Raw genomic sequence first — 24,905 nt, 5'->3', positions numbered from 1 at the left:
GCACCAAGAAGCAGCATGCAGCAAGGCAGCTTAGTGCAAAACCTGATGTCTAAAATATATTCGCTGCCTGTTTTCAGACTTCCACAGTTGCACTGCAAAAGAACTTTTGTACCTGTTGCCTTTGGGGAATAGCTATGTAGAAGTCAATCACAGTCCTAGTTCTTGTGGTGTCCTTATCATTCTCATGATTTGTGGTTTAAGCCGTGACATGTTAGCATGTTACATTATTGTATTACATGTTGATGACTGCAGTATAACCTTTACAAATTTATCGTGCTTTTGGAATGGGACTGTGCATCACTGCATCTGTATAACCTACTGCTATATGTTGGCTACGTTTAGTCAGCTATCATCTCAGCTGTGTTTGCAAAGCTTGCTGTGTTGCAGAATGCTGGTTTCAGTTCATGTCATCTTGTAATTATATGAGGAAAACAAACATGGGCAGACTCCTTTTCCAGGATGACTTATTTGTATTTCTTGGACAGCAGTAAATCAGCTGAAATCTGGTCCAACTAATTATGCTTTCTACCCTGAAAGGGTGATGGGGAGTTTGTGTGAAAATCTTAGGTGATAAAACAGCAGTATAGACTTTTTTCTGTATCTGCTAATAATCCCATTCAGTACACATTTGAAGGAAATGCTTTGCAAACCAGATGCTTTGTCATTTCTCAGTCAGTATACTATTTATTATGTTAGCTACTATAAATCAGTAAAGGCATGGACTTGCATCTGACACAGTTCATCCACAGAATCAAGATACTCTAACCTTCTCCATGAAATCCTTCTTGACTGTCTCTCATACATTGTCTCTTCAGACATTCTCTCATACTTAGTGGATTGTGGCCTATGATCTTGGGTCATATTCTCAGAAAATTTGGGCAGCTGGTATCACATGAGAAATAAAAGGAAGTGCAAAAAGGTTTTTCTGTTCTGTAAGAATACGACTAGAAATATTTTTTATCAGTCTTAGCAGATCAAAAATTCAACAGCTTGAGAAGTATTGAAGCAAAACTCAGCAATTGTTCAGTAAAGGTTAATAAAAAAAAATTATTTCACACATTTTTGTAACTTTTTAAATATTAATTATTTTGAATTACAAGTCAATTTAAGTAGAAAAAACATCAAAATTAAAAGTGCCAAGCATCCAACTTTGCCAATTTTGAAATTTTTTTGGAGTCAACATTTTTTTCAACTTGGGAAATGCATGGCAAATCCCAGTTCCTAGTAGTATTTTTTCTTAACATGACCGTCATCAGTAAAAAAACTACTTGCAAAGCTTCAGTGTCTGACAACTACTAATACTAGCTAGTATGTATACACCATCTCTCAGCAAGTCTTTGTTAGGCAATTAATTAATGTGATGTAGTTTCAGAGACGATGCAAGGCATTAAGTCCTTCTAAGTTCAGTGGAAAATGAGACCTGCTTTATGAAGCCAAATGCTAGGTTTGAATGGTTGGGACATACATTGATCTCCATGATGGTGGAGGTGGTATGAGTCAGACAATAACAGAAAAAAACCAACCCTTGTTTAAAACATAGGTAGACCATCAGTCTAAACTGGATTAAACATTGGTTCATAAGGCACATTGAATATACTTACACTGGGGGCTCTCATTACTTACTTTTTATAACATGTCCATAGGGTTTGGAAAGTCACTTTTCAAAACAGACATTCATCTTCTGTGAATAAATTCTGTCACTAAATTTTCAGGGTACACCAGGTTTGGCAAGAGACAAGTAACTTCCCTGTTCCAGGTGCATTACCTAGGAGACAACTGCTCTGGTACTCTACCTTGCAGTGGTTCCTGCAGAAAGGATAAAGCCATATAGGTCCTTGTTTCTTAAAATCTTTCCAGGATAAGTTGCACCTTGTGGTGGATGCTTTGAGGCTTTTGTTTTGTTCTATGCGAGACAGATTTTCAAACAAATTCACAGATTCAGAAGAAATATTCCTGAATTACAGACACTGTAACCCTTACAAATAACAGGCAATTAGAAATTTTTATGTAAAAGTATCATATTTAAAATTATTTTCTGATCTCACCTTTCCTCTATGTTGTGCATTCAGTAGGTGTCTATATTTGAGGTAACACTTTGCACATACATTACTTTCTGTAGACCATCTGTTTTTTCTTTCTTTGAATGGGAGTAGGCATGGCTCCTGCCTTGCCTTTTTCTTCACAAGTTTCCCTTTTGTAATGAACTGTCAAAAACAGGCTTCCTGAGCTTAGTATCCCAGGAGTACAAAGTTTATGAATGTACATATCCTGGTACAATGGAAGAAATGACCATGTGTTCTCTTTCTTTAGGCCTTTAATATTTAAGAAGGGTTAAGCTCCATATTGCTTTCAATTAACTTGCTAAAAATTAGTTCCTCTGTTGGTCCTAGGAAGTGTCAATGGTGCTTATGAGTTAAGCCTTTTGCCTACATACTCATTTCTGTTGTTTTTTATGTGCACAAAGTTTTAATGCCCTGTGGATTTCAGATGATTGACCCAGGGAGAAAGCCGAGTCTGTGTGACAATACAGTCTTCAGTTACCACTGCCAACACAAATAAATGGCTTCTTTCTAGCTCTATCATGAGTAATCTGAGTGGGATTCAGATTTTTGATAGACTTCAAAAAAATCCCACACATGAAACAATACACTGTTTTAAAAGAAAATCAGATTTAAGGCAATAAAGCATTCTTTATCTTAGAGAATGTTTTTCTTTCCTAGTTTCAAAGTCAGACAAGTGGGAATCTGGAATTCTGCAGCTGAAATAGGGAAATTTGCAGTTTCATGGTTTGATTCTAAATTGTGCTTATCAAGATGTAGTGATATATATATTCTTATGTTTTATAGAAAAAACTGGGAAATGTGGAGAACAAGATTACAGGTAGACAAGTATTTGATGAAACACTGTAAGATTATTATTACATACTCCAAGTCAAGAGACTTGGAAAAAACATTAGTTTTTGAAGCTCGAGGATGCTGAAACTATACATAGCTGTAAGTCTTTAGTGAGCGTACAAAATTCATCCCTTCTGAAAATTCTTACACAACAAAGCCAGCGTCTTTGCCACAGTCTTCAAGGTAGACATTAATTCTCATATAAGCATTTAAATTAAACCATATTATTTTCCAAGCTGCCAGGCCACTACATTGTGCACTTGCTACCAACAGAAGTGTGAGAGTTCAGTAGTTCTAAAAATCAAGTTCTTCACTTAAATGCCCACAGGTAGGTTGAAGTGTCAATCTGTAGGTGCCTTCTTTAAAAATGTTTACTGCTTGTGAAAGAGAATATATGATTATGCCTTTAAAAAATCACCTGTTATTAATATTAAAAATTAACTAGAAATCAACATATGTAACGCTGTTTTGCTCATTTCCTGAGCTATTTCAGTGCTTTACTTCCCTGCCTTGAGTGAAAGTAAAAAAAGGAAATATTGTTGAGTAAGGTGGTGTTAATGTTGCTGCTTGTCTCCTATGATGCTTTGCTGTTGGATCCGTGTACCTTCAGCACTGAAGCACTAAATGGCATACCCAGGTTGCTTATGTACAGAATAGATGTAATTTTTATACCCTAATGACCAAATTGCATTTGCTTACTGCAAATTGGGTGCACTAAGCCCCTAAGTGATATCAATTCAAGAGGAATAAAGCCAACAGTATTCAAAAAAATTACTGGGATGTCAGCTGGGACATGACTTTTGTCCTGTTGTTCTATGGTGAAGATTAGTGAATTCAAAGGAAAAACAAATGTAATTTCTTTGCAGAGACTGGTTATAATTTTCTCCTGAAAAAAAGTCCTAAAAAATGATTACTTTCTGCTCAAAGACAAATGTATTTGTACGCAATACATTGGCACAGCTATTAAGAATATTTTTTCTTCAGGAAACTTTAGTTCTATAATGTTGCCATTATTACTAGAAGGTAGTTTCATCTGCCACCTAATGCAAACAACATAAGTAATATAATAAACACTAACTAGAAGTCTAAGCATTCTGAATAGAGTTGCATGCTTTGTCATCTTAACGCCTTCTTTTTTCATTCTAAAGCTCTCCTTCAGTTGTCCTAGTAAGAACTTTGAGTTTGAGCTGCCTTCTGTGAATTCTTACACTTCTTTTCACTCCAGTGAGACTGACCCAAGGCTTTCATAGCCAGGTTGCTTTGTTTGAAGAGAACTGTCATAACAAACTATGAACCACAAAGGCATCTTTAGTAGCTTTGAAATTAACTTCTCTGATGTTCAATAATAAATGATTAAACATTTGTAATAATCTCATTTTATTATCTAATTTAAAATTTGAATATTTAAGAATAACTTCATAACCCAAAATATTCTTAAAGCAACTTGTCTTTTCTACTAAATTTATGGCAACAGTAGACATTTGTATTTGTATTATAGAATAGTTTTTTTAATATTTGTATGTGAGAATGTATGATTTTTGGAGAGACGGACACATAAAAGCTATACTTAGAGGTTTTTTGAAGGGGCAAATTATCTTTTAAACTGTATTACTTCAAACTTTTTGGCTTAGTCTTTTAGACAAGCTTTGTCAGTCTGAGTGCCCAAAGTTTGGCTTCTAAGTCCATAATGCTGAGACATTCTTGAAATGGGTTCAGAGATGGTGATAATAATGACCAAGTTCCAAGGCCTTCTGAAAGTCCCCTGAGTATAGATGCTCATGTAATATCTTCATGAAACCTGCTGTGGGACCAAATTAAAGATCTAATATGTAGCACAGTTTTTAAAATCATCATGCACCAGAAAGAGCAGTGAATGTATAAAACTGAGCATGAAAACAGGCACTCATTTTTTAAATCTTCTCCAAACATAGCTGTTTGGTTTCTGTAGAGGCACACCAACAGCATGATTCATCTGCAACTTATTTGAGGTATCTGCTTCAAATGAGATGAAATCACACCTATTTCTCTTCATTGATTATAAAAGTAATCTAGTGTGACTACTCAGAAATAGGTGTCTGTATTCAGTCAGTATTCAGTATTTATGCTCTGAAATGGTCCTTAGAAGAACAATATTGAGTACACACTGTAAAATTAAGCCTGTCAATGTATATGAAATGGTGTGCTGGAAGTATGGACTTCCCTGCACCATATGAGCCCAGACCACTGTAAAAGGATCTGAAAAGAATGATAGAAACTGTAACTACCATGTCCGTATCTGCCAATACCTGAGACAAAAACTAAGAAAGACAATCACCCAAGATATCTGACATATAATAATGTTTGAATCCATAAGAGAAATAAATCTAGTTCTTTAGTTACTTCAGTATTTAATCTAAAATCTATCAAAATGTACAATATTGGCTAACTCTCAGCTTGCTACATTTAACAAAAATCTCTGTTGCAGGTTACTTAGTTATAGAAAATCCATCAAGTAAGTTGATTAAAGCTTGTATGTTGTGGTCATAAGTGAGTCCTAATGTGTGGTTCCCTCCTCTATGTTTATTAGAAGAAAACTCCAAGCTGCGTATAAATCATAAAAGCATGACTAATTGCATGGTAACTGGAGAAATGCTTTCTCTCTCTCTAGGGTGAAGCCTGCATGTCTGTGTTTTAGCTTGGGAAGTAATACAGGGATATTTAAACTCCTCAGGGTTTAAAAACCATGTCATTATGAGAATGAGGTCACTGCAATATTTTATATGTCTAAAACCTTGCAATGTATAAAATGTTTTCTGTGTGACAAAGAAGTATTATGTACTTTAGAATGCAATGATAACTTTACAAATTTCCATTAATGTCAAAACCTCATCTTGGAATGCTGTTACCTATAAAAACAATCCCGCTCTTACAGTACTGTTAACATACTACCAACATTAAAAATTTGATGAGGGGAACAACAAGGGGAGAAAATGCTTCTATTTTAAGGGAATAAAACCAAATCAAATAAGCATGCTGTAAGCGATTAATAATTTTCTGCCTATAAGTAGCAATTTCTAATTTTCTGCTGATAAGTATCAGTTTCTACTGAACTGAAAAACATTGTTTATTAATAAACTGTAGTTAAATAAGAATAAAAAGAATGACAAATAATTTCACTATAGTCTTCTAATTTTTCTATTACTACTTTCAGGCCAATAAGCAAGAAATCCTTCTTACAACATGTTGAAGAGCTTTGCACAAACAACAACCTAAAGTTTCAGGAAGAATTTTCGGTATGTTGCTAGCAGTTGTCACAACATCGCAAGACCTTCAGTCGTTTCATGTGTCACATTTCATGTCCATTTTAAGCAGGCAAGGCCGTGAAGGACTCTGGCCTTGATAATCAATACCCAATTACCACGTTGATTGTTTAGAAAGTAATATTACACTGATTTGGATTCTGCAGTCTACACTGCAACCTGATCAGAATTATTCACCTAACTGTCAGCAAAAGATGATTTTCTTTAGATTCCAGTCTTTGCAAGAACACCATAATATTTGTGCTTCTACATATGTAGTGATGCACATGTAGTTTACCTGAGAACAGTTTATTCAGAAAGTTTTCTAACATATATACAGATATATTTAATTGCTTTAAATAAGTATGTTTTCCTGAACGATGATGACCCCAAAAACACAGCTGACATTTATTCTGTGAAATGTTAAGGCCCCAGTCATACTGTTACAGAACTCAGAAATATTTTTCTTTCATAGGCTTCAGTGCAGAAGGTAAAAAGTTTGGGCATGGTACTTTGCTTTTTGTTCCTCTACAAATAATAGGTCATACTTCCCATGCTCTTGAGAATAGCTTCCATGTGAATGTCTTCCATCTCCTTATATGAGTAGTTGAACACAGCAAGCCTGTCTGTCTTTCTGAAAAGAGACCAGCTTTCAAAATATACATTGCATATAATATAATGCATATATATTTTCAAATTTAAATCTCAATTTTTTCTCAGTTTTCATTAGGTAATATTTTTATGGCTATCATGGTTTTTTTTCTCAGCAATATCTTCTCTTTTTGTTATTTCAGCATCATTATCATCATTTGTAACACATACAGTCATTTGCCCTCACAAAAATAATTTGTCATTCTCCAGTGACGGTATTGTTTTGGATTTATAGATTTACCACAAATTGCTTACCAGTTGGATTAACAAAAATGAAGACTCAACAATTGGCTTTTCTTCTGTTAGATTATAAAATTTCAGTCTCTGAGGGAAAACTAAAAAAAGTGTGAAAAGATTAATGGTATTTCCTACAGATTTTTTGTTATGCTCCTTAGGTAAAATTGGTCTGGATGTAATAATAAAAAGCACCATAAAATTCTCTGAGCAATAAAGTAAGAACCTTTTTTTCCAAGAGCAGAAGTGTTATTTCACTTGAACAAGAGTGATTATTATTATATTGTGCATGACTGAACAGATGAAAAGTTTTACTAGCAATAACATTTTCACATATTAACGTTTATCACTGGAAAGTGTCTAGTATTACTTTCTTTAGGTGTTACCCACATTGGGTAAGTCTTACAGCATTGGCTAAGTGTTAAAACTTAAACAATCGTGCTTTATCAAATCAAAATCTTGGCAATCCATTTCAAGTTAAGAGAATACAAGTAGCTGAGGCCTCTTCCAACTAAATTATTTAGTCCATTTACAATCTACAGCTTTTTATTTGTAATTTGGGATTCCATTTTTTAATTTTTTTCTCTGAGCTTCAACTCCCATGTTTCAGAGTGTAGTGATATCTTACCTTCCCATATGACTTGTCCAAGGGCAGGAAGAATTGCAGGGTAGGTCCAGTCCCTGATGGAGAATATGTCTATAGCATCTGTAGCACCTGTCTTATCAGATGAATAATGGGATTGACAATGTGCTTGAAATTACATCAGAAATGACAATGCACAGAAATAGGCAATGCACACAACAAGCAAGCAGACCTAGTGACCAGCATTGTTCCCATCCACATTCATCATTTTAGTTTCACATAGATGACTCGGGGCTCCTACAACGTGTGTAGGCGAGATGAGCTCAAGATACAAACCCGTGGGCCATTATATCTGAAGTACATAACTAAAAGCATGGTGCTGAGCTTGCTTGGGCTCTCTGGCTGTCTCTGTACTAGTAAATTCAAGCATACCAGGAAAAGGACATGAGGAACATGATAATTTACACTCATAAACTGCTAGTATATTCCCTGCCTTGAATTTGGACTGTTTCTGCTAGCAGTCTTCCTGGACAATTCCAAGATATGTTTTGGTAGGTAAAGTAGTTTAAAGAAACAATAACTGATGTTGGGCAGTTATGATGGTAACTGATGGTGGGCTCCATGTAGCTGATATTCAAACTTCCAGCTTTCCAGATGATATCTCTCAGCATCTTTGGGAAACCAAGTTTTCCTAGTAACTGGCAAATTACTGAAACAGAAATATTTGTATAAGTGGTTTATGATAAGTTCCGTTCATGAATAAAAAAGTGAAATACCTCCAAATATCATCACTGTACCATAAAAGTACTACAGCAAACAAAGTGCAAATTATTTCAAAGTTTTGTAAGTCTGCAAAGAGATATGGTTTCTGTGACAAACTGTTGTTGAATTTGGGAATCCAAATAGTCTTTCTCCAATTCTGAAAATAATCATTTAGACTGAAATCCATACTGATGCAGATAATTGGTACAAGGCTTTTGAGCACTCATTCAGATATGGAAGCATCACTACAAAAATAACATAATCTGCTTCTCTGTTTCCTCTCTATTACGAAGTACTGTACAACAGTGCTACTTTTATACTAGTCAGCTGGTAAGTTAAGACTCAGAGGAGTGAGGCAAATGAGGCAAATTAAAGTTCACATGACATGCACATGATATATGGTCCCATGGCCCACAAGACTTGCAAAATGCCATAGGCATTTCATGTATGTTCTTCCTTCACGCAAAATTCAATGACAGACGTTTTGTGGGAGACTTTCAGCTTTCTGAATGAAAGGAATTTTAACTTCTCAACGCTTAGCTGTCTTTTACTGTTCTTAGAAATCCTGAGAGGAAAGCACAGAAGTCACTCTACTGTGTCTGAGAATGGGGATCTTTCTGTAGGTTCAGTTATAGAATTGGGACTTTACTTCTCTAAGGGATTATTGAGGCAAAAGGCAGAGGCAACAGAATAGGTAAAAGAAATGTACCTTGAGTACGGTAGAGGTTGCTTCAAAGACAAGATTTTGAAATAATGGGTGCCTTTAAAGATACTTTTCTAGAGTATGTTACAGTTCATTTAGTTTCATATTTAATTCATGTCTGTTAACTATGTTTTTTAATTCTTTAACATATGGATATAAATGTAAAGTCAGCCATTCTTTATAAGGTGATTTTAAGTCAGAAACTTTCTTTTTAGAAGGGGCATAATCATAGGCTTTTCATCCTTAGGAAGCATAGATATTTAGAGAGATTTTGAAGAGCATGTATGGGATCTAGTCCCTTGTTAATTTTCAAAGGGAGATGAGCATCTAGTTGTTCTCTGCCATTCTTCCCCTAATTCTTTCCCCAAGGAAATGTGTCAGAACCAGGAAAAGAAGTCAGGTCCCTTGCCTGAAACTCTTGCTTTTATCATGAAAACCTCTTTCCCCTTCTATTCAGAAGCACCTGCAGTTATATTATTGAGGATATAATTATAGAAATGAAGTAGGCCTCGTGCTTCAGGCCATAGGATTTTTGTCAGATGGTGAAAGAAAAAAAATTCTTATGAGATAATATTGCATGTAATACAATTCAAGTGTTTTGAGCTCTCCTTTATATGCCAGACATTGTCCAATGTACAAAATAGGATATCAGATTAAAGGAATTACTGATTTGGTTTATTACGTGGTTTTTTTAATGATCCCATTTTGCTAATGTTTATATCAAATTATTCTTAGTATTTGAACCCATCAAATAAGGCTGACAAAATATTTGAATTAACAAAGAAAAATGCTAGAATAAAAAACACTCCTGTTTTTTCCATTTTTTGTTACCTCTTTCATTTATTTATTTATTTGCTAATAGTTGTCCATTACATTTTATTTATAGAAAACAAACTGTCTCAAATACCTGGGCAAAAGAGCACTTGAAAATAATTAACATTGAATCTGATAGCAGGGCTATCTGCTCCACTTTTGGAAGTAGCCCATGTAGTGCCTAACTGTTAATACTAAAAGACAAATTTGAAGGGATTACTCAGCACTAGCGGCAAAATTTTTTATTGTACTCATTCAAAGCAATAGGTAGATCTCTTCGTCTTTATCTTAGCCAGATGTTGAAATAGACTTCCATATAACATTTGTTAAACAAAGGGAAAACCTATTACAGTTAATGCAGTTACTAACTTGGAAATTCTGGCTAAATTCTGACTTTTCTGAGACTTCTGTTCTCTTTATCACCACTATGAGATCATCATATTAATATGTTTTTTTCATTAACAAGTTATGAAGTCGTCTTCGCTCTTCTACTCAGCTTTGGAAATTATACCTATTTATGTACACAAACACTCCCATCAAATAAGTTCCTCAATATAAATGATTTATCCATCTCTGCCCTTCTGTAATAGAACTAATGACCAGTTATGAAACTACAGTACAACCCAAAATAACTCTTCCCACCCCTTTCACAAACAGTCCTGTGAACAATAGCTAATTGCCAGTTGTCTCAACTTAATTAAATTCTCATCAGTTCTCAAGCCCCAGGAGTCGGGAAAAGGCATTATTCAAGAGTAAGGCTGAGTCAGTAGCACATGGTAACCAAGTGTGTGACTCCATGAAAAAACAGAAAAGAACGACAAAAGGTGATAGGCTGAATTTATCCAGACTTGCAAAGGTGAAAGTGCACGTAAGCTTTAATTGTTCAACTTGACAGCATTGTCTGCAGTGGTGCATTAAATGTTGCGGTGTAACTGGGGTTGGGCAGTGAGGTGGAATGCTGTGTAATGCTTCCAACTGTTCTTAGAAATGCACTTTCCTGCAGAACTAAGGAATTCCTCTTGCTGGATGGCTGTGTTGGGTTTTATATTCACTGAAAGTGAAATGCAAAGGTTTGCCAACAAACATTTATTCCTCTACAGGAACTTCCCAAGTTTCTTGAAGACCTTGCTTCAACTGATGCTGATCTGCCTTGGAACAGGTCTAAGAATCGTTTCCCAAACATAAAGCCATGTATGTGTGCTTACTGATCAACTCCTCCGTTTTGCTCTCTGCCTTCGATAGTGCAGCATGTATTTGAAATGCAACCGTATTTTTGTTTGATCTGCCTTTGAAATGGCAATACAATCATGTCCACATTATGAAATAATTTTCTGTCAAGTAATCTGTCTTTTCATTGTGTTTTTTTAAAGACAGTTTTATTTGCAAGTAGCTTTCAACTTGCTCTCACAAGCTTTAATATGCAGGTGCAAGAAACTGTAGCCTCTATAGTTTCTTAGCTTTGTAATTCAAGCCATGTAGCAAACTCTTTAACATTCTTCCTCTTTTTTCTCCCCTTCAGTGAGAAGTAATTTTTTTAAACATAAAAAATCCACATGTTTGTGCATTCAGCTACCTCAGGATCCTGGGTATGCTTTCTTGTGGATATGTGTACATGTGCTGCAAAGTTTCCACAGAAGATCAGAGTGACTGTATGATAACTTATAAGCCAAGGCTAGATTTTATCACAGGAGACAGGAGTCTGTCTCTCTGTACTCAACACTGCTTCATTTTTCAGTTAATAAGACAAGAAATGTCATTATTATTTTAGGCATTAGCTGTGATGTGAGATGGGGAGCATGGCATTCCTTGGTTAATAATGCTACATTCTGTGCTATTAACTTTTCAGAGCAGCTGTTCCTGCTATCTACTGCCTTGTTCAAGACATACTCTAAGTTAGTCACTAAAAATTTATATTCATGACATATAAACAGATAAATTTCATAAATTTTTAACTTTTTTTTTTCCACTACATTGGGAGGCAAACATCAAAATTTGGAATGTTTGGTTTCAGCATTTAGTTATTGTCATATGACATCTTTCCTGGGTTTTGTCATTTCTGCATACATACCATGGGCCCAAATTAGAAACCCTCAATATATATTTTTTTTTCCTGGAATAATGAACTTACCTTATGTAAAAGAAGTTAAAGTATGTAAGTGTGAGGAACTGGCTCAAATCTGTGACCTGGGTACAATATATAGGACAGAGACCCAGCTGTCTGTTCACATGGAAGTTGTCTGTGCTAGAACAGCATGGCATAAAGCACACCAGCTATCATTAGGCAGAGGATCCTTCTGTATGTACACCAAATTGGAGGATTTGGCACATTCACCATTTTAATTAAAAAGTATTATATTAAAATAAGTCTGGAACAGTAAAGGATGACCACAGTAATGGAAATTGGTTACATTCCCTTTGTAATTAATGTTCTACTATGTCAAGTATGGTTAGATTAGCAACAATAACAGTATTTTTTATTTTTTTTAGCACTCCAGGAAGACTTGTTACATGTTTCTATGTTTTTTAAACAAATCTTTTATTTAACTAGACTGTATTTCTATGATAGATAATAACAACAGAGTAAAGCTGATGCCTGATGCTGGTATTCCTGGATCTGACTACATTAATGCCAGCTACGTGTCTGTAAGTAGAAAGTCACTCACATTTTTACTATATTTGTTTTCTGGCAAAAGAGAGTCAAAAAATAACTTGAAAGAAGAACAAGATTCTAATTTTTCTTTCATTCACTACAACTACTCTTGCCATGGCATTGTTTGAGTGACTCCTGTGGCATTGAACATGACTGGTTAAAAATATAATTTATCCCATTTTCATTGCTAAGCAGTGATTTTCAGTAATAATCAAAACTGTGTCCAGCAAATTACTTTCTATAAATATTCTCATACTATTATCATTAAAGACAACAGCGAAACTCCTACCAATGTCAGTTGTTTGGATGGGTGTTATTTGGTCTCAGTTCAGGAGCTGGAGCTATTGTATATGAACAGGATAATGTAAAGATAACTGAACTGAAAAGTTTCATAGAGATAGCTAATAATTTTGGTGAGCAGGACTTTGTTTTTTTATTATTTTGTGAAAGTTATGATGGAAGAAAATACAAATAAGCTTCTTGAAGAAGTAACTGGTATTGTATTTCTCATCTTCAGCTTTCTTCCTGGACCTTCCATTTTCTAGTTGTGTTCTCTGTAAATCCTTCATTTATATTTTTATCTCATTTTTTTCCATTGAAGCTCAAAGTTTGACTTATAACTGTGCATTTAATTTGTTGTAGCAGTGGCTGGTTGTCTAACATGAGGTCAAGACTTCATTTGCACTAAGCACTATTCAAACACATAGCAAGACATGCAGACTGTAGTCTAAAAAGATGAAAAAATGGCAAGTAAAAATAGTTATTCCCAGGTAACTAAGAGACATTCACAGAGAATAAGCAAGAGAGCTGACAGCATCTTCCTCTCTCATTAGCAAAAGCTATTTATTCCCTTTATATAGAATGTCCTAGTTCTGACATTTAGCAGATAGGAAGAGCCATGCCACGTTGTTACTTGACACCGGGACTGTACACAGAGCCACCAAGAAGGAGACCAGACAGCTTGGAGCATGGCCTAGTCTTTACCCTTCCTGTCACTAACTGACATGCCAAGGCTTAGGCAGGGAACACTAAGAGCAGCGTCCAAAAAGCTGCAGCAAAAGCCAGCTGCAGGGAGTGTTCCCTGCTAAGATTCTGCATCTCTTTACTGCATACAGGCATCTCACTTTAGGTCACCACTGTTCATCAGTGAATAGATAACTGTAATGTTACCTTTTCTCAGGGCTAAAGCTTTGCTCTTTATATGCTCTCACTTTCCATATTTGTGGATGTGTAATTATATAAATGCATATAGCTGTAAATATACAAGATGTGCATGTGTGTATTTACATACCTATTTATCTAGGTGTGTATACATATGCATACACGTAAAAAGAGGGAAAGAGATCTTGTATATGGTTTTAACAAATGGGAACTTGGCTGCTACTTTTATTTTCATTGGTTGAACAAGAAAAAGTCAGTAACCATACTGCAAGGTTTGCATCCCTGAATTATAGTTTCTCACCTCACTCTTAAACTAGGAAGGATTAACATAGTTTCTCACTGCCACCTGTTCTGTATATTATAGATGGCGTAAGTAAGAGGCAGCTGTGAATTATAGGGCTATAATTCCAACAAGGAGCTTCAGTGGTGCTATAAACCACTGTGTAAGTTGTTTTAGGCAATAAGCAGAACTCTGTGATATTATAGACTTCTAGCTCTACAGCATAAATGTATTGCTATTATTGCTATTGTTATTTTAGACTTTCTATAGTACATGAGAATTCCTTTAGGGTACACTTAGTTTCTTTGGGGAAACAGATCCATGATGCACTGATAGCATTTACACAGATTTTTTTCAACAAACCTCCTTCTCCCCAGGTTTTACAACAATTTATAAATGAACTAAACAGCTGAAGCCAACATTAAAACAAAAGGCAACCCCTACAGTAGGTTTCTTTAAAACTTTTATCAGAGATCATTTGTTTGAGTAAGCTCCATCCCTAAGTTACAGCAGATCCCTGATGATCACTGGAAGGACAAGGTCATCAGTGTGGTATGTATCTTGCACTAGCTCTCAGATTGCTCCTTAGTTGTTTTCCTGGCTCCCCTGCTCCTTAGCACTATGTAATTCTACTTTGTTGGCCACCTCCTAACATAGTTCTTGGTGGCCTCTGGCTGGATCTGCAGTAAGGCTCCTATGAAGGCTTAGATATTTTTAAAAGGGAACTACTGACCTGATGTCCCTGTAATTTCTCTGATAAATGCATTGCTATTAGAATGACATTTCCCAAACTTTATTAGAGCATTGGTTCATAACTGATCTATACAGTGGAACAAATGCCATTACTTCCTTAGGTTTCCAAGGCCATCTGCCGTGCAATCATTAGCCAGGCCTATGCCAAGTCATTTAGTATGTCTGACAAAGTTTTAGCCTTATACGTGATAGCTACAAGCACAACTATGAGTCACATGCAAACTCTTTTTTTTTTCCTTGCCAACCATTATGTATTAAATATTTTCTTTTTTCTTAGGGTTATTTATGTCCAAATGAGTTTATTGCAACTCAGGGACCATTACCAGGAACAGTGGGTGATTTCTGGAGGATGGTGTGGGAGACGAGAGCAAAAACACTTGTGATGCTTACACAATGTTTTGAAAAGGGACGGGTAAGTTACCAGTGTGCCAATTAACAGTATTTGATATAACTGGAAATTCTGTATGTAGTTTCTGTCAAGATTATAATATGATCATTGTTAATTAGTAATCATCTGCCTGCAGATAAGATGTCATCAGTACTGGCCAGAAGATAACAAACCAGTGACTGTGTTTGGGGATATAGTGATTACTAAATTGATGGAAGATATTCAAATAGACTGGACCATCAGAGATCTAAAAATTGAAAGGGTAAGCCAGAACTGGAGTCTGATAGAATAAAACCCATCCAGCACCTCAAAGAACATCAGATGTGCTCCATGTCACCCAACTACCCCTCAGTATTCTTCTTTTAATCTTTTAATGCATGTGCACTGTACTGCCTTGTTTTCCTGCATTTTGTTTTCATTCCTGGGTTTTGTTTCCTGAGAATTTTCTCCAATTTCTGTTACAAAAAGCTCAGTTACTTGTCTGACATGCTATGAAGGGCCTATCAAGGTTACTGAACCTCTGGTTTGGTGGGAGGTGAAGTTTCTATTTGGACACCTCAGTTGTCTCTTCTAGAAAGGAGTAATCCTAACCATTCTGTGATCAGACAAATCCCTTTGAATGTATCCCTCTCAGATTAAAGGGCAAGATTCTCTGGTGCAGTGCAGCTGTTTTGCATTGTACCACCAGCCGTAATGGCCTCCACCCCCAGGAGATTCACCCAATATAAATGAGAATCATCAGTATTACTCCCACTCTTTCTGGTGGGAAGCGAGGTGGGGGGTATAGCATAGATGTTCATCCTTGTCATGATCCACAGCTATAGTGTCCACTCTTTGGAAAAATTCACACACAGTGTTAAGTCAGACAAGCAAGTAGGCTCAGAAAGCAATCTGGACGTAATAACCCAAGATTAAGTCAGCCTTCTTTTGCACTCCCAACATTGACCTGTGTTGTATGTAGCGCAGCCAGATCCTGGGACCAGAACTCAGCTATCCAATAGATGTATTGCCATCCTGTGGCATGCACACATGATGAAAAAAACAGCAGTTAGGGGATTGTCTCAATGGTCACCCCATAAAGATGTATTGTGCACATAATACAGGGAAATTGAGCATTTTAAAATGACTGAGAGAATAGAAACTATTTTCAGTTGAAATAAGACATAAACAAGACTGGAAAAGGGACTATTTAGAGTAAAAATGCTTGCCAGCAAAATGCAAAGTCACTGGTGTTAACCAGGGTGAGGCTGGAAGAAAATAAAGCATAACCTGCATTGTCTAAGTGATTCATTTACTATAGCTGTACTACCCTGCACAAGAAGTTATGTCCTTGATAAGCATGTCATTAAATGTGCCATGTTGCTGGCTTTAAGATTGTACTTAATCTTCCATTCACAAATGGGTGGATTCTTGATGATCTTCTAGTGAAGGTAAAAAGTATATGTGAGGCAGACCATTCACAATTATTGCCATATTGCATCCAAAGTAATTTCTCTTTTGTTTTGACATTGATCAATTTGAAAAATACAGACAAAAAGTAGTTGCTACATATAATTGTGCACAGTTGTTCAGTGTTTCCTGCAGCAAGTGGTTAGTTCAAAATAAATTAAAAAGAAACTGGTTCATTACACAACAGTTGATTGAACTGTTTTACTCCTTGCTGCAAGATACTATCAATGCTAAAAACTTACAGAGCTTCATCAAATCCAGATAAATTAGTAGAAGAAAATTCTGACAAGTACTATTTAAATTTCAAGATACCATTTCTGACTGAGACAGTTCACAGGTCACAAACTATGATGAATGGAAATCATTTTCTGTGGAACTATAGATACATTGTTGTCATGTTTTATAATTTCCATTTTCCCTAAGATTTTTCCTTGTCTACTGTTGGAAAGAAGATAATGGTCTAGACAGGCCTTTGGCATGATCCTGTGCTTTTATTCTTACGTCCTTCATACTTAATTTAGATATCAGATCATAACTGCTCTTTTCTTTATTATTGCTGCTGCTCTGATTGAGATGGCATCAAACACTTAGAAAATACATCCGTCTTTACCAACATATGTGTTTGCCTTCACTCCATTCGATCAGTCTAATGGTTGCTTTTTTCTAAATAAATTTGTCATCCCGATTCACTAAACTTAGAAACAAGCTGTAGAAACTTCAACCTGTAATCTACAAATTACATTGATGTAGTGACTGAAGTCAAATGGAGAGTGACTGCTGAAATCATGAATACTTCCTGAAAGATGGACTCGATGCCATCTCTCAAAAAACTGCTGTAAGGTCTGTGCACATTGAATTGTCCCTTGATACAAGTACATCTTATAATTATTATGCTATTCTGACTTTCTTTTTTACACGAAATTGCTGAGAAGTTTATATTTAGCTTACTGGATCTTCTGTCACATTTGTTCTGCAAAACTACCTTATTTTATGTTTTTCAGCATGGAGACTGCATGATGGTGCGGCAGTGTAACTTTACTTCTTGGCCAGAACATGGAGTCCCCGAAACCACTGCACCAATTATCCATTTTGTAAAACTTATCCGTGCAAGTCGAGCACATGATAATACACCAATGGTGGTTCACTGCAGGTAAGCATATTCACCAAATAACCATTTAGTATCTTAGAATTTCAAGTGTATATTAATGCTTAGGGAAGTTGCCAGAAGAAAATGAAAACTGAGTGTACAGGTATGGTTCTAGTATGGACAGCAATGAAGGTTTCTCTAGCAGTTCTTAGTCCTTTCTAGGAGGTAAAATGCCAAAGTGTGTCTGTTCTTCCATTCATGGAAATCCCAGTGAGGTAACGTCAGTGAAACAGTTACTTCAACCATTACCGTAAGGTACTGCTGGATTTATCTCAATTTTCCTTTTTATTGTAAAAAGAGAAACAGCAACTGACATGTTGGTTTTCTTTACTTCTATTATAATTATAGCTCTTCCTAAGAAATAAATATTAAAAATTGTACTTAAAATGTACATGTCACATGTCAAGAGGAAGAAACTGGGAGCCACAAGGAAGGAAAAATAGGAACAAGGGTTTGCATATACCAGATTTCAAGCTCAGGTGCCTATAAACAGCTAAAATCTATATTTAGGCTCTTAAATAAATGATCTGGTGGTTAGAGGTGGTCAGCTGTCATAGTTCCCATTGATTCCATACTCAACAGCCTTAAACTGCTATTTTAAAGAGTAAGTGTGTGGAGACAGCTAAGTCTTCAGGGAAGTGGTGAGTGTGTCTGCATTTTATATGCAGGTCAGTGTTCCCACTGGATGAGTGGGCACACTCCAAAATAGCGATCTGAACTCAGAGGTCTGCAATGGATTCTTTGACTCATTCTCACTCGGTGTGAGTCTGGAAATGTGTGGAAGGAAAAGGTGGGTTTGGTGCCACAGATCTTTTCCGTAGCTGTCCGGTTTATCATGCATGGGAGCTCTTTTTATTTGTCCTCAGTATCCTGCAGGTGCCACCCACTATGGGTGATAAAGCCTCATTTTATTTGATATTGTTGGCATTGACAGCTTGACATTTCCATATATTGCAGGGGCCAGAGAGACTATTACAGGAGAGAACTATATGGTCTTCGTGTTTTGAGGACGTTTATGTTCCCTGGGGCCCCTCTGCAATGAATCCTATCCGTTTTTCACAACACAGATACATAAAGGGTCTAGCACGGGCCAGATACTCCACCTGTGCTCAAATTCCTGATGGTTATAAAGTAGCATTATGTGCTCTCATATCCAGTAAAACTCATTTGTTACCTTCTGCTCATTTGATCTTGCAGGTTCAAGAGAGTTTTGCTTTACATTTCCTGATTATCTGCAGTGATATACCTTGTGTTTATTACACAATTGCAGAGATGCCTGATAGTGACTTGAGAAAATCCTGTTCGCTCTCAAACCTTTAAATAAAATAACACTAGGTACTAGTGTGTATTGCACACTCATCCTCCTCTTAAAAGTATTTTTTAAAATATTTTGCTAGATCCCATGTTATTTTGTCTCAAATACCAAAAGCATCACAGAATCCAAGTGTGATTTCACAAAATCTGGTGATATTATTTTCTTTGAATTAGGGAGCTCTAGAAAATTCACAGAAAAGCTGTAGGACCATTTTTCCACTTATATAGATTTGCTTTACTTATATCTCGTTGGTATGATGCAACCCCTCATAAAATCAAAGTCATAACAAGGCTCAAATTCAGATTTCACTTGATCCCTCATTCAGCAAGGACATGCACACACACACACACAAGTAAATACTAAAAATTAATTAATTTTTTCTGAAGGTTTTTTTTCACAATAAACTGAATTTAACAAGACTATTCTAATAAAATATTTTATACTTACAAAAATGAACATAAACCCTTTATTTTATCTTGTTTATTATATTTGCAGTGCTGGTGTTGGAAGAACAGGTGTTTATATTGCACTTGACCATTTAACCCAACATATAAATGACCACGATTTTGTGGATATCTATGGACTTGTAGCTGAGTTAAGAAGTGAAAGAATGTGTATGGTACAGAATCTGGTAAGATTTTTATATTTATCTATTCTGTTTTCCTGTTGTTGAAAAGTTAGTCATCTGATCTCCTACAAAAGAAGGATAGAAAGCTCATAACAATTAGTTGTCTAATACATTTTCTACCAAATCCTGCTTCTGTTTGGATTTCAAGCATGTATATTTCAAGAACCTATAGTTTGTATCTGTTTAACTATATTTGGCCAGCAGTCCTGACAAGTGCTGAAAAGAGTGCTGACATATTTCATTTTTAGAACCTAACATAATTTCTCAGACTTTGAGAAAGTTAATTTCAAGTTTTGGGGGATGAACAGTTGTTAAATAAAAAATAGATTTGCTTATACACTGCTTAATTTGACTTTATTTACTACTAAACTGCATTTTTTGAGTATGTATATGTAGCATAGTCCTCCAAACTTTTAAATATTAATTTACCTTTGACCTCATTAATGATTCCTTGATTCTTTTTAGATTGCTTCATATAAAATAACACATATGGATAGAATGAAGCACAGACTTCAGAGTTTCTAAAATCAAGGCAGTGGTGGGGTTTGGGTTTAAAAAAGTGCATTTTTTGCAGACTTGTTGGGTATACATATAAATAAGTGATGACTTGCTGGTAAGAAAGACCTCTGCTGTATCTGGAGATCTGTATATATGTAAAGGAGTAATAGCCGAATTCAAAAATTATCCTAAACGCTCAGTGGAACGGAAATCCACCTGTATTTGCATGAGGCATCTGGTATAAGCCTCTTGCAGGCCAGATCTAGCTCAAGGCTGCTGCCTGAAGTCTTTGAGTCTACAGCATGACTTACCAACATCTCAGTATGGATGAGCAGTTTCAGGATGAACTTCCACGTGACTGATGGATTTAAAATTATGTTAATGTAAGAAGACTTGTTCCGTTAGGAATACAATTCTGCTGATCTATATCGTGTCAGAATATATGAAAAGTGTGTCAGAATATGCAAAAAACAGTTAACCACTTTTCAGCAGCTGCACTTCAGAAGATTTTGTGAGACCTTGTGGTGATACCTTATCATGCTGTTTCTTATAAGGTGCTGTCCAATTACCAGTTGCTTTCAATTTTTCCTTTTCCAGTCTTGATGGAGCTAAACAATTGCCAGGACTCTGCTGTGAAGATTGAGTTCTGGGAATACTTCTTTTGGTTGTTGCTTTACACTTTTGAAGAATCATCTGAAAATAAGGCAAAGGCTGGAAGACAATTTAATGGGAGCACTCCCAAAATAAAATCTTAAAACAGTGAGACATTTGATAAGATCAGTGTACATTGTAAAAATGCGCATCATTTTTGTGTACCTCTTCATTTGCATATTTTGGCAGAGAGTAGCGAAAAATGCACCAAAATGCAGTAGAAGATGATAGCCCTATAGTTCTGATATCCAAAAAAGTTAAGTATTGATCTAAAGGCTAGCTGCAAAATCCTGAGACAGGTTGTTCTCTGCCCATGCCATTTCTAGATCATTTTTGCAAGACTACAAAAGACAGATCAGCAACAAAATTTGCCCAAAGGGAACTGAATCTTGTAAAGTTTTATGGCAGATTCAGTAATCAAGCTATTCTGACAGTTCTGTTATAAAACACTGTTTAATTGTCTATGATAGAGATTTTATGTGATCAGCACAGAAGATACAAAGAGAGAAGCAATTCCTTCCCAAAAGTCAGTTTAGAGATCCCTTGGTCAAACTGTAAGACCTATGAGTAAAATTAAAAACTGGTTGCTCTCAGACCTGGTTTTTGCTTGCTTATAGCTTCAAAGTGGTTTTCCTTTTGCCAATAGAGTCGCTCTCTGTTACTGTGCCAATGGGCACAGAATGGCCCACATCTGCACAATTAAACACCTCTGCAGTTACGCTCCTTCACAAGCTCTCTATAGGGAACGACCCATAGTCTGCAGTGACTCCTGGAACACACCTGGAAAGTATTTGGGGTAGCGCTGGTTCATGTGGATTAAAACTATGTAGGGACTATCCAAGCAGTTTGAAGTAGTTTGGATGATCAAGTTCCACTGGCTGGCAATCTACCCAGACACTGTTTAATTCCATAACGTAGATATGATTTCAATATCCTGGTACTCTGCCTGGTGGCCTGTACATTAACAAGGCCTGCCCTTGGACTACATGTAAAGTGCATAACCTAATCTTAAGTAAACTATTTTATTCTTTCTCCCACTTCCAATCATAAAAAGACTTTCAAATAATTAAGAATGTCATTAATTCTAACTGGAAAAATAACTTGTCATGTGTATGTTTACCAAGTATCCTGCTTCACTCTTCCCTGGCAAACCCAGAAAGATTTTCATTGCTACATGCTCACAAGTAGCTGTGTGAATCATATGTATTGTATGAATGCAAGAGATCACGGAGCTTTCAGAGTCTTCCTTCTGAACTGGAATAACCAATCTAAATTCCACTGAAACTTAAGACCTTCATTCTAGAAATTCATATTTGTCTGGTGAATCTGTTAGAAGTTTACCACCTTGCCAAGTCAAGTGCAAAGGCTAGTTTGAAGTAATGTCGTGCTATTGCTTCAGTAAGCAAGCTATTCAAAAGCATAATGGTACTGTGTACTTCAGGGGCCTGTGAAAGTCTGCTTTAATTACCCACGGCTCTGGAGCTGTGACCCTAAAACATATCCACGTAAGCAAATTTATCTTATAAATCTGAGACATTTGATTTGAAAATTGATGGCAGTTCAGTAACAAAATAGCAATTACTTAGCAGAAAAATGACACTAATTTATTTACCTGTGCAAAAGTCAAGGGAGTTATCTCTGTCTGTGGAGATACTGGACAAGGTACTCAACAACATGCTTTAGCTGAACCAGCTTAAGCAGTTGGGGGTTACACTAGGTGGTCTCAAGAGGTCTCTTCCATTCTGAACTGTGATCTGGCTCATTTTCTGCACCTACATACATAGGGCTTCTCTTGTGTGAAGATAACAATCCATTTATTTTCTTTCTATGTTTTCATTAGTTTATTTCATTCTTTGCTTTATTCTTACATTGCCTTATTTTGTTTTTCTCTTGTCAGCAATCATTACCCAGAGTTACTTTATGCCCTTGAAAGTGTCAAATTAACTTTAGTTGCTCACGCTTTACATTATAGTCTGTTAAAAATGATGCTACAGTCCAAGAAGTATCACTAAAAATAATGTGGGGGTTTTACTTTTACTAATGGTGCATGCTCCTAGAACTCCTAGATTTAGATTTACTTGAACTTTTGCATTTGAGTGCACCCTGCTGGTTTTCTCTATGCTGGAAAGAGGAAAATTTTCTTATCTGAATGTTACATTTGTGTGGTTCTGTTTCTCCAGTCTGAATCTAGTGGCAAAAAATAATCAACATCTTTTAACAGAACAAACCTTTACAGAAAATCGTGGAACAGCCTATTAGTCTCAGTTATGATTACTCTAATTTCATATCTCTTACTGGACATGAGGATTAACATGTTTTGACAAACTTTAACACATTATGCCTCATAATGTATGAAATCAAATCAGGCATATATGATATGGTCATTGAAGTATTGAGATTGCTAAGTTAACTTTAACTGAGTTCAACTGCAGTTACTTTGAGAACATCTAGATGTTATACAAAAATCCTAAGTTTTTTGGTGTTAGAAGTACATTTCTTCTAACCAAACCTCTTTAAATTCACATCTTACAGGCACAATATATATTTTTGCATCAGTGTGTATTGGATCTGTTGACAAGCAAGGGAAGTAGTCAGCCCATATGTTTTGTAAATTGTTCAGCGCTGCAAAAGATGGACTCCCTGGATGCCATGGAAGGTAACAAAATATAGATTCTCTCAGAATTATTTTTTCATAGCAGGTGCCTTGACTTGTCCAGACTAGGAAGCAGAAAAAAAAAATTTGACATGCCTTTTTTGGCTTCAGAAGTATAAATTTCTAGCATTTTGCTGTTCTTTAGTTTCCCTCATACTAATAGTCATTGCTTAAGCTTTCCACTTTTTTTCCCACAAGATCTTTTAAATTCAGCCAAAACAGTTAGCTGACATTAGTGACTTTTTGTTTACAAGGTAGATTAATGTAATGTATCTATTTCTTTTGTAGGTGATGTGGAGCTTGAATGGGAAGAAACTACCATGTAAATACTAAAACTAAATATTGAAACTAAAGTCAAAGTCATATTTTTCTAAGCACAGGGGCCAAAGTGAATTCCCCTATTTTGACAATTTAAAAAACACAAGATGACTGAAACATCTTTTCTTCTATCAATGTGCCTTTATAAATATGTTAAAGTGTTTTATTCAGATCACCAAGCAATAATGATTTGGAGTACTTTTTGCACAGACCGCATTTCTGGTGTTACATGAATACTGCATTCAGTATGTATTTAAATAGAAAGTGTGTTTGAACATATTCCTTTCTTCCAGTTATCTTTGTAAAAGAAGAAAACTGAGCCAAATATGATGTAAAACTTTCATATTCCCATTGAACTTATTTTGGTGTGAATTTGCTGTGTTCTTTGTGTTTTGGTTTTAAGTAAAAGCTACAGTTCCTTGAATCATTCTTGCTAGATTGGTTTCACTGTTGTCAGTTCTTGCAGATTAATTCCAATACCAGTACAGTGATCTTTACCTAACTGTATGTTCTTGTGTTTTGAATCTTTTTTTATGAGTGGTAGCATATCAGCTTGTGATCCTGAACAGCTGAAGAGTCACCTTCTGACATAGGGAGGATTATTCAGCTTTTACACAGCACACAGTAGCTCTTCAGGGACACTTGGGGCTATTTAAGTTATCTTATAATCAGCGGATTGTTTTTTAAAATATACAGTAGTGATTGCATATGTTCAGTGCTGAGGAAAGTATTTTACATTCCTGCTACTTTTTCAAGCAGATAAAAAAAAGTAAAATTATAAATTTATTTTATATTTAATGCATGTTAGATTGACTTGCATCATAGAATGTTTATAATTGATTCAAATTTCTTAAATATAACACTTCAGAATTTTGAAAGGTTGCTCAAAATTTAGAAACAATGTATTTTATAACATAAAGTTGTCAAGTAAAAAAGTTGTTGCTCCTTCCCCGGCTTTGGCAAATCCCTGTAGACACTGAAAAGTATGAGAACTAATATTTGGAGATTTAATAAAAGAAGACCTCTTCTACTCCCACTGGTTATCATTACTGGAAATATATCTTAAACAGGAATGAGAAGCAGGAAGCTCTCATCT

General features: G+C 35.8%; 1 protein-coding gene across 1 annotated transcript in view; it reads left to right on the top strand.

Annotated features, from left to right (window-relative positions):
• The window catches only part of PTPRQ (protein tyrosine phosphatase receptor type Q), a 141,864-nt gene extending 117,441 nt beyond the window's left edge, over nucleotides 1-24,423 (top strand). The window contains exons 54-62 of the mRNA XM_037390645.1: nucleotides 6,085-6,166; nucleotides 11,019-11,109; nucleotides 12,485-12,561; nucleotides 15,040-15,174; nucleotides 15,287-15,412; nucleotides 17,601-17,749; nucleotides 19,557-19,692; nucleotides 23,371-23,494; nucleotides 23,780-24,423. Coding sequence (XP_037246542.1) covers nucleotides 6,085-6,166; nucleotides 11,019-11,109; nucleotides 12,485-12,561; nucleotides 15,040-15,174; nucleotides 15,287-15,412; nucleotides 17,601-17,749; nucleotides 19,557-19,692; nucleotides 23,371-23,494; nucleotides 23,780-23,817 — 958 coding nt within the window. The 3' untranslated portion in view covers nucleotides 23,818-24,423. The remainder of the gene's footprint in view (nucleotides 1-6,084; nucleotides 6,167-11,018; nucleotides 11,110-12,484; nucleotides 12,562-15,039; nucleotides 15,175-15,286; nucleotides 15,413-17,600; nucleotides 17,750-19,556; nucleotides 19,693-23,370; nucleotides 23,495-23,779) is intronic.
• Nucleotides 24,424-24,905: the final 482 nt, after the last annotated feature.

The sequence above is a fragment of the Falco rusticolus genome, chromosome 5 (assembly GCF_015220075.1).
Source record: "Falco rusticolus isolate bFalRus1 chromosome 5, bFalRus1.pri, whole genome shotgun sequence".
NCBI lineage: Eukaryota > Metazoa > Chordata > Aves > Falconiformes > Falconidae > Falco > Falco rusticolus.
Note: the sequence above shows the minus strand (reverse complement) of the source record. Positions and strands in the feature narration are given on the sequence as shown.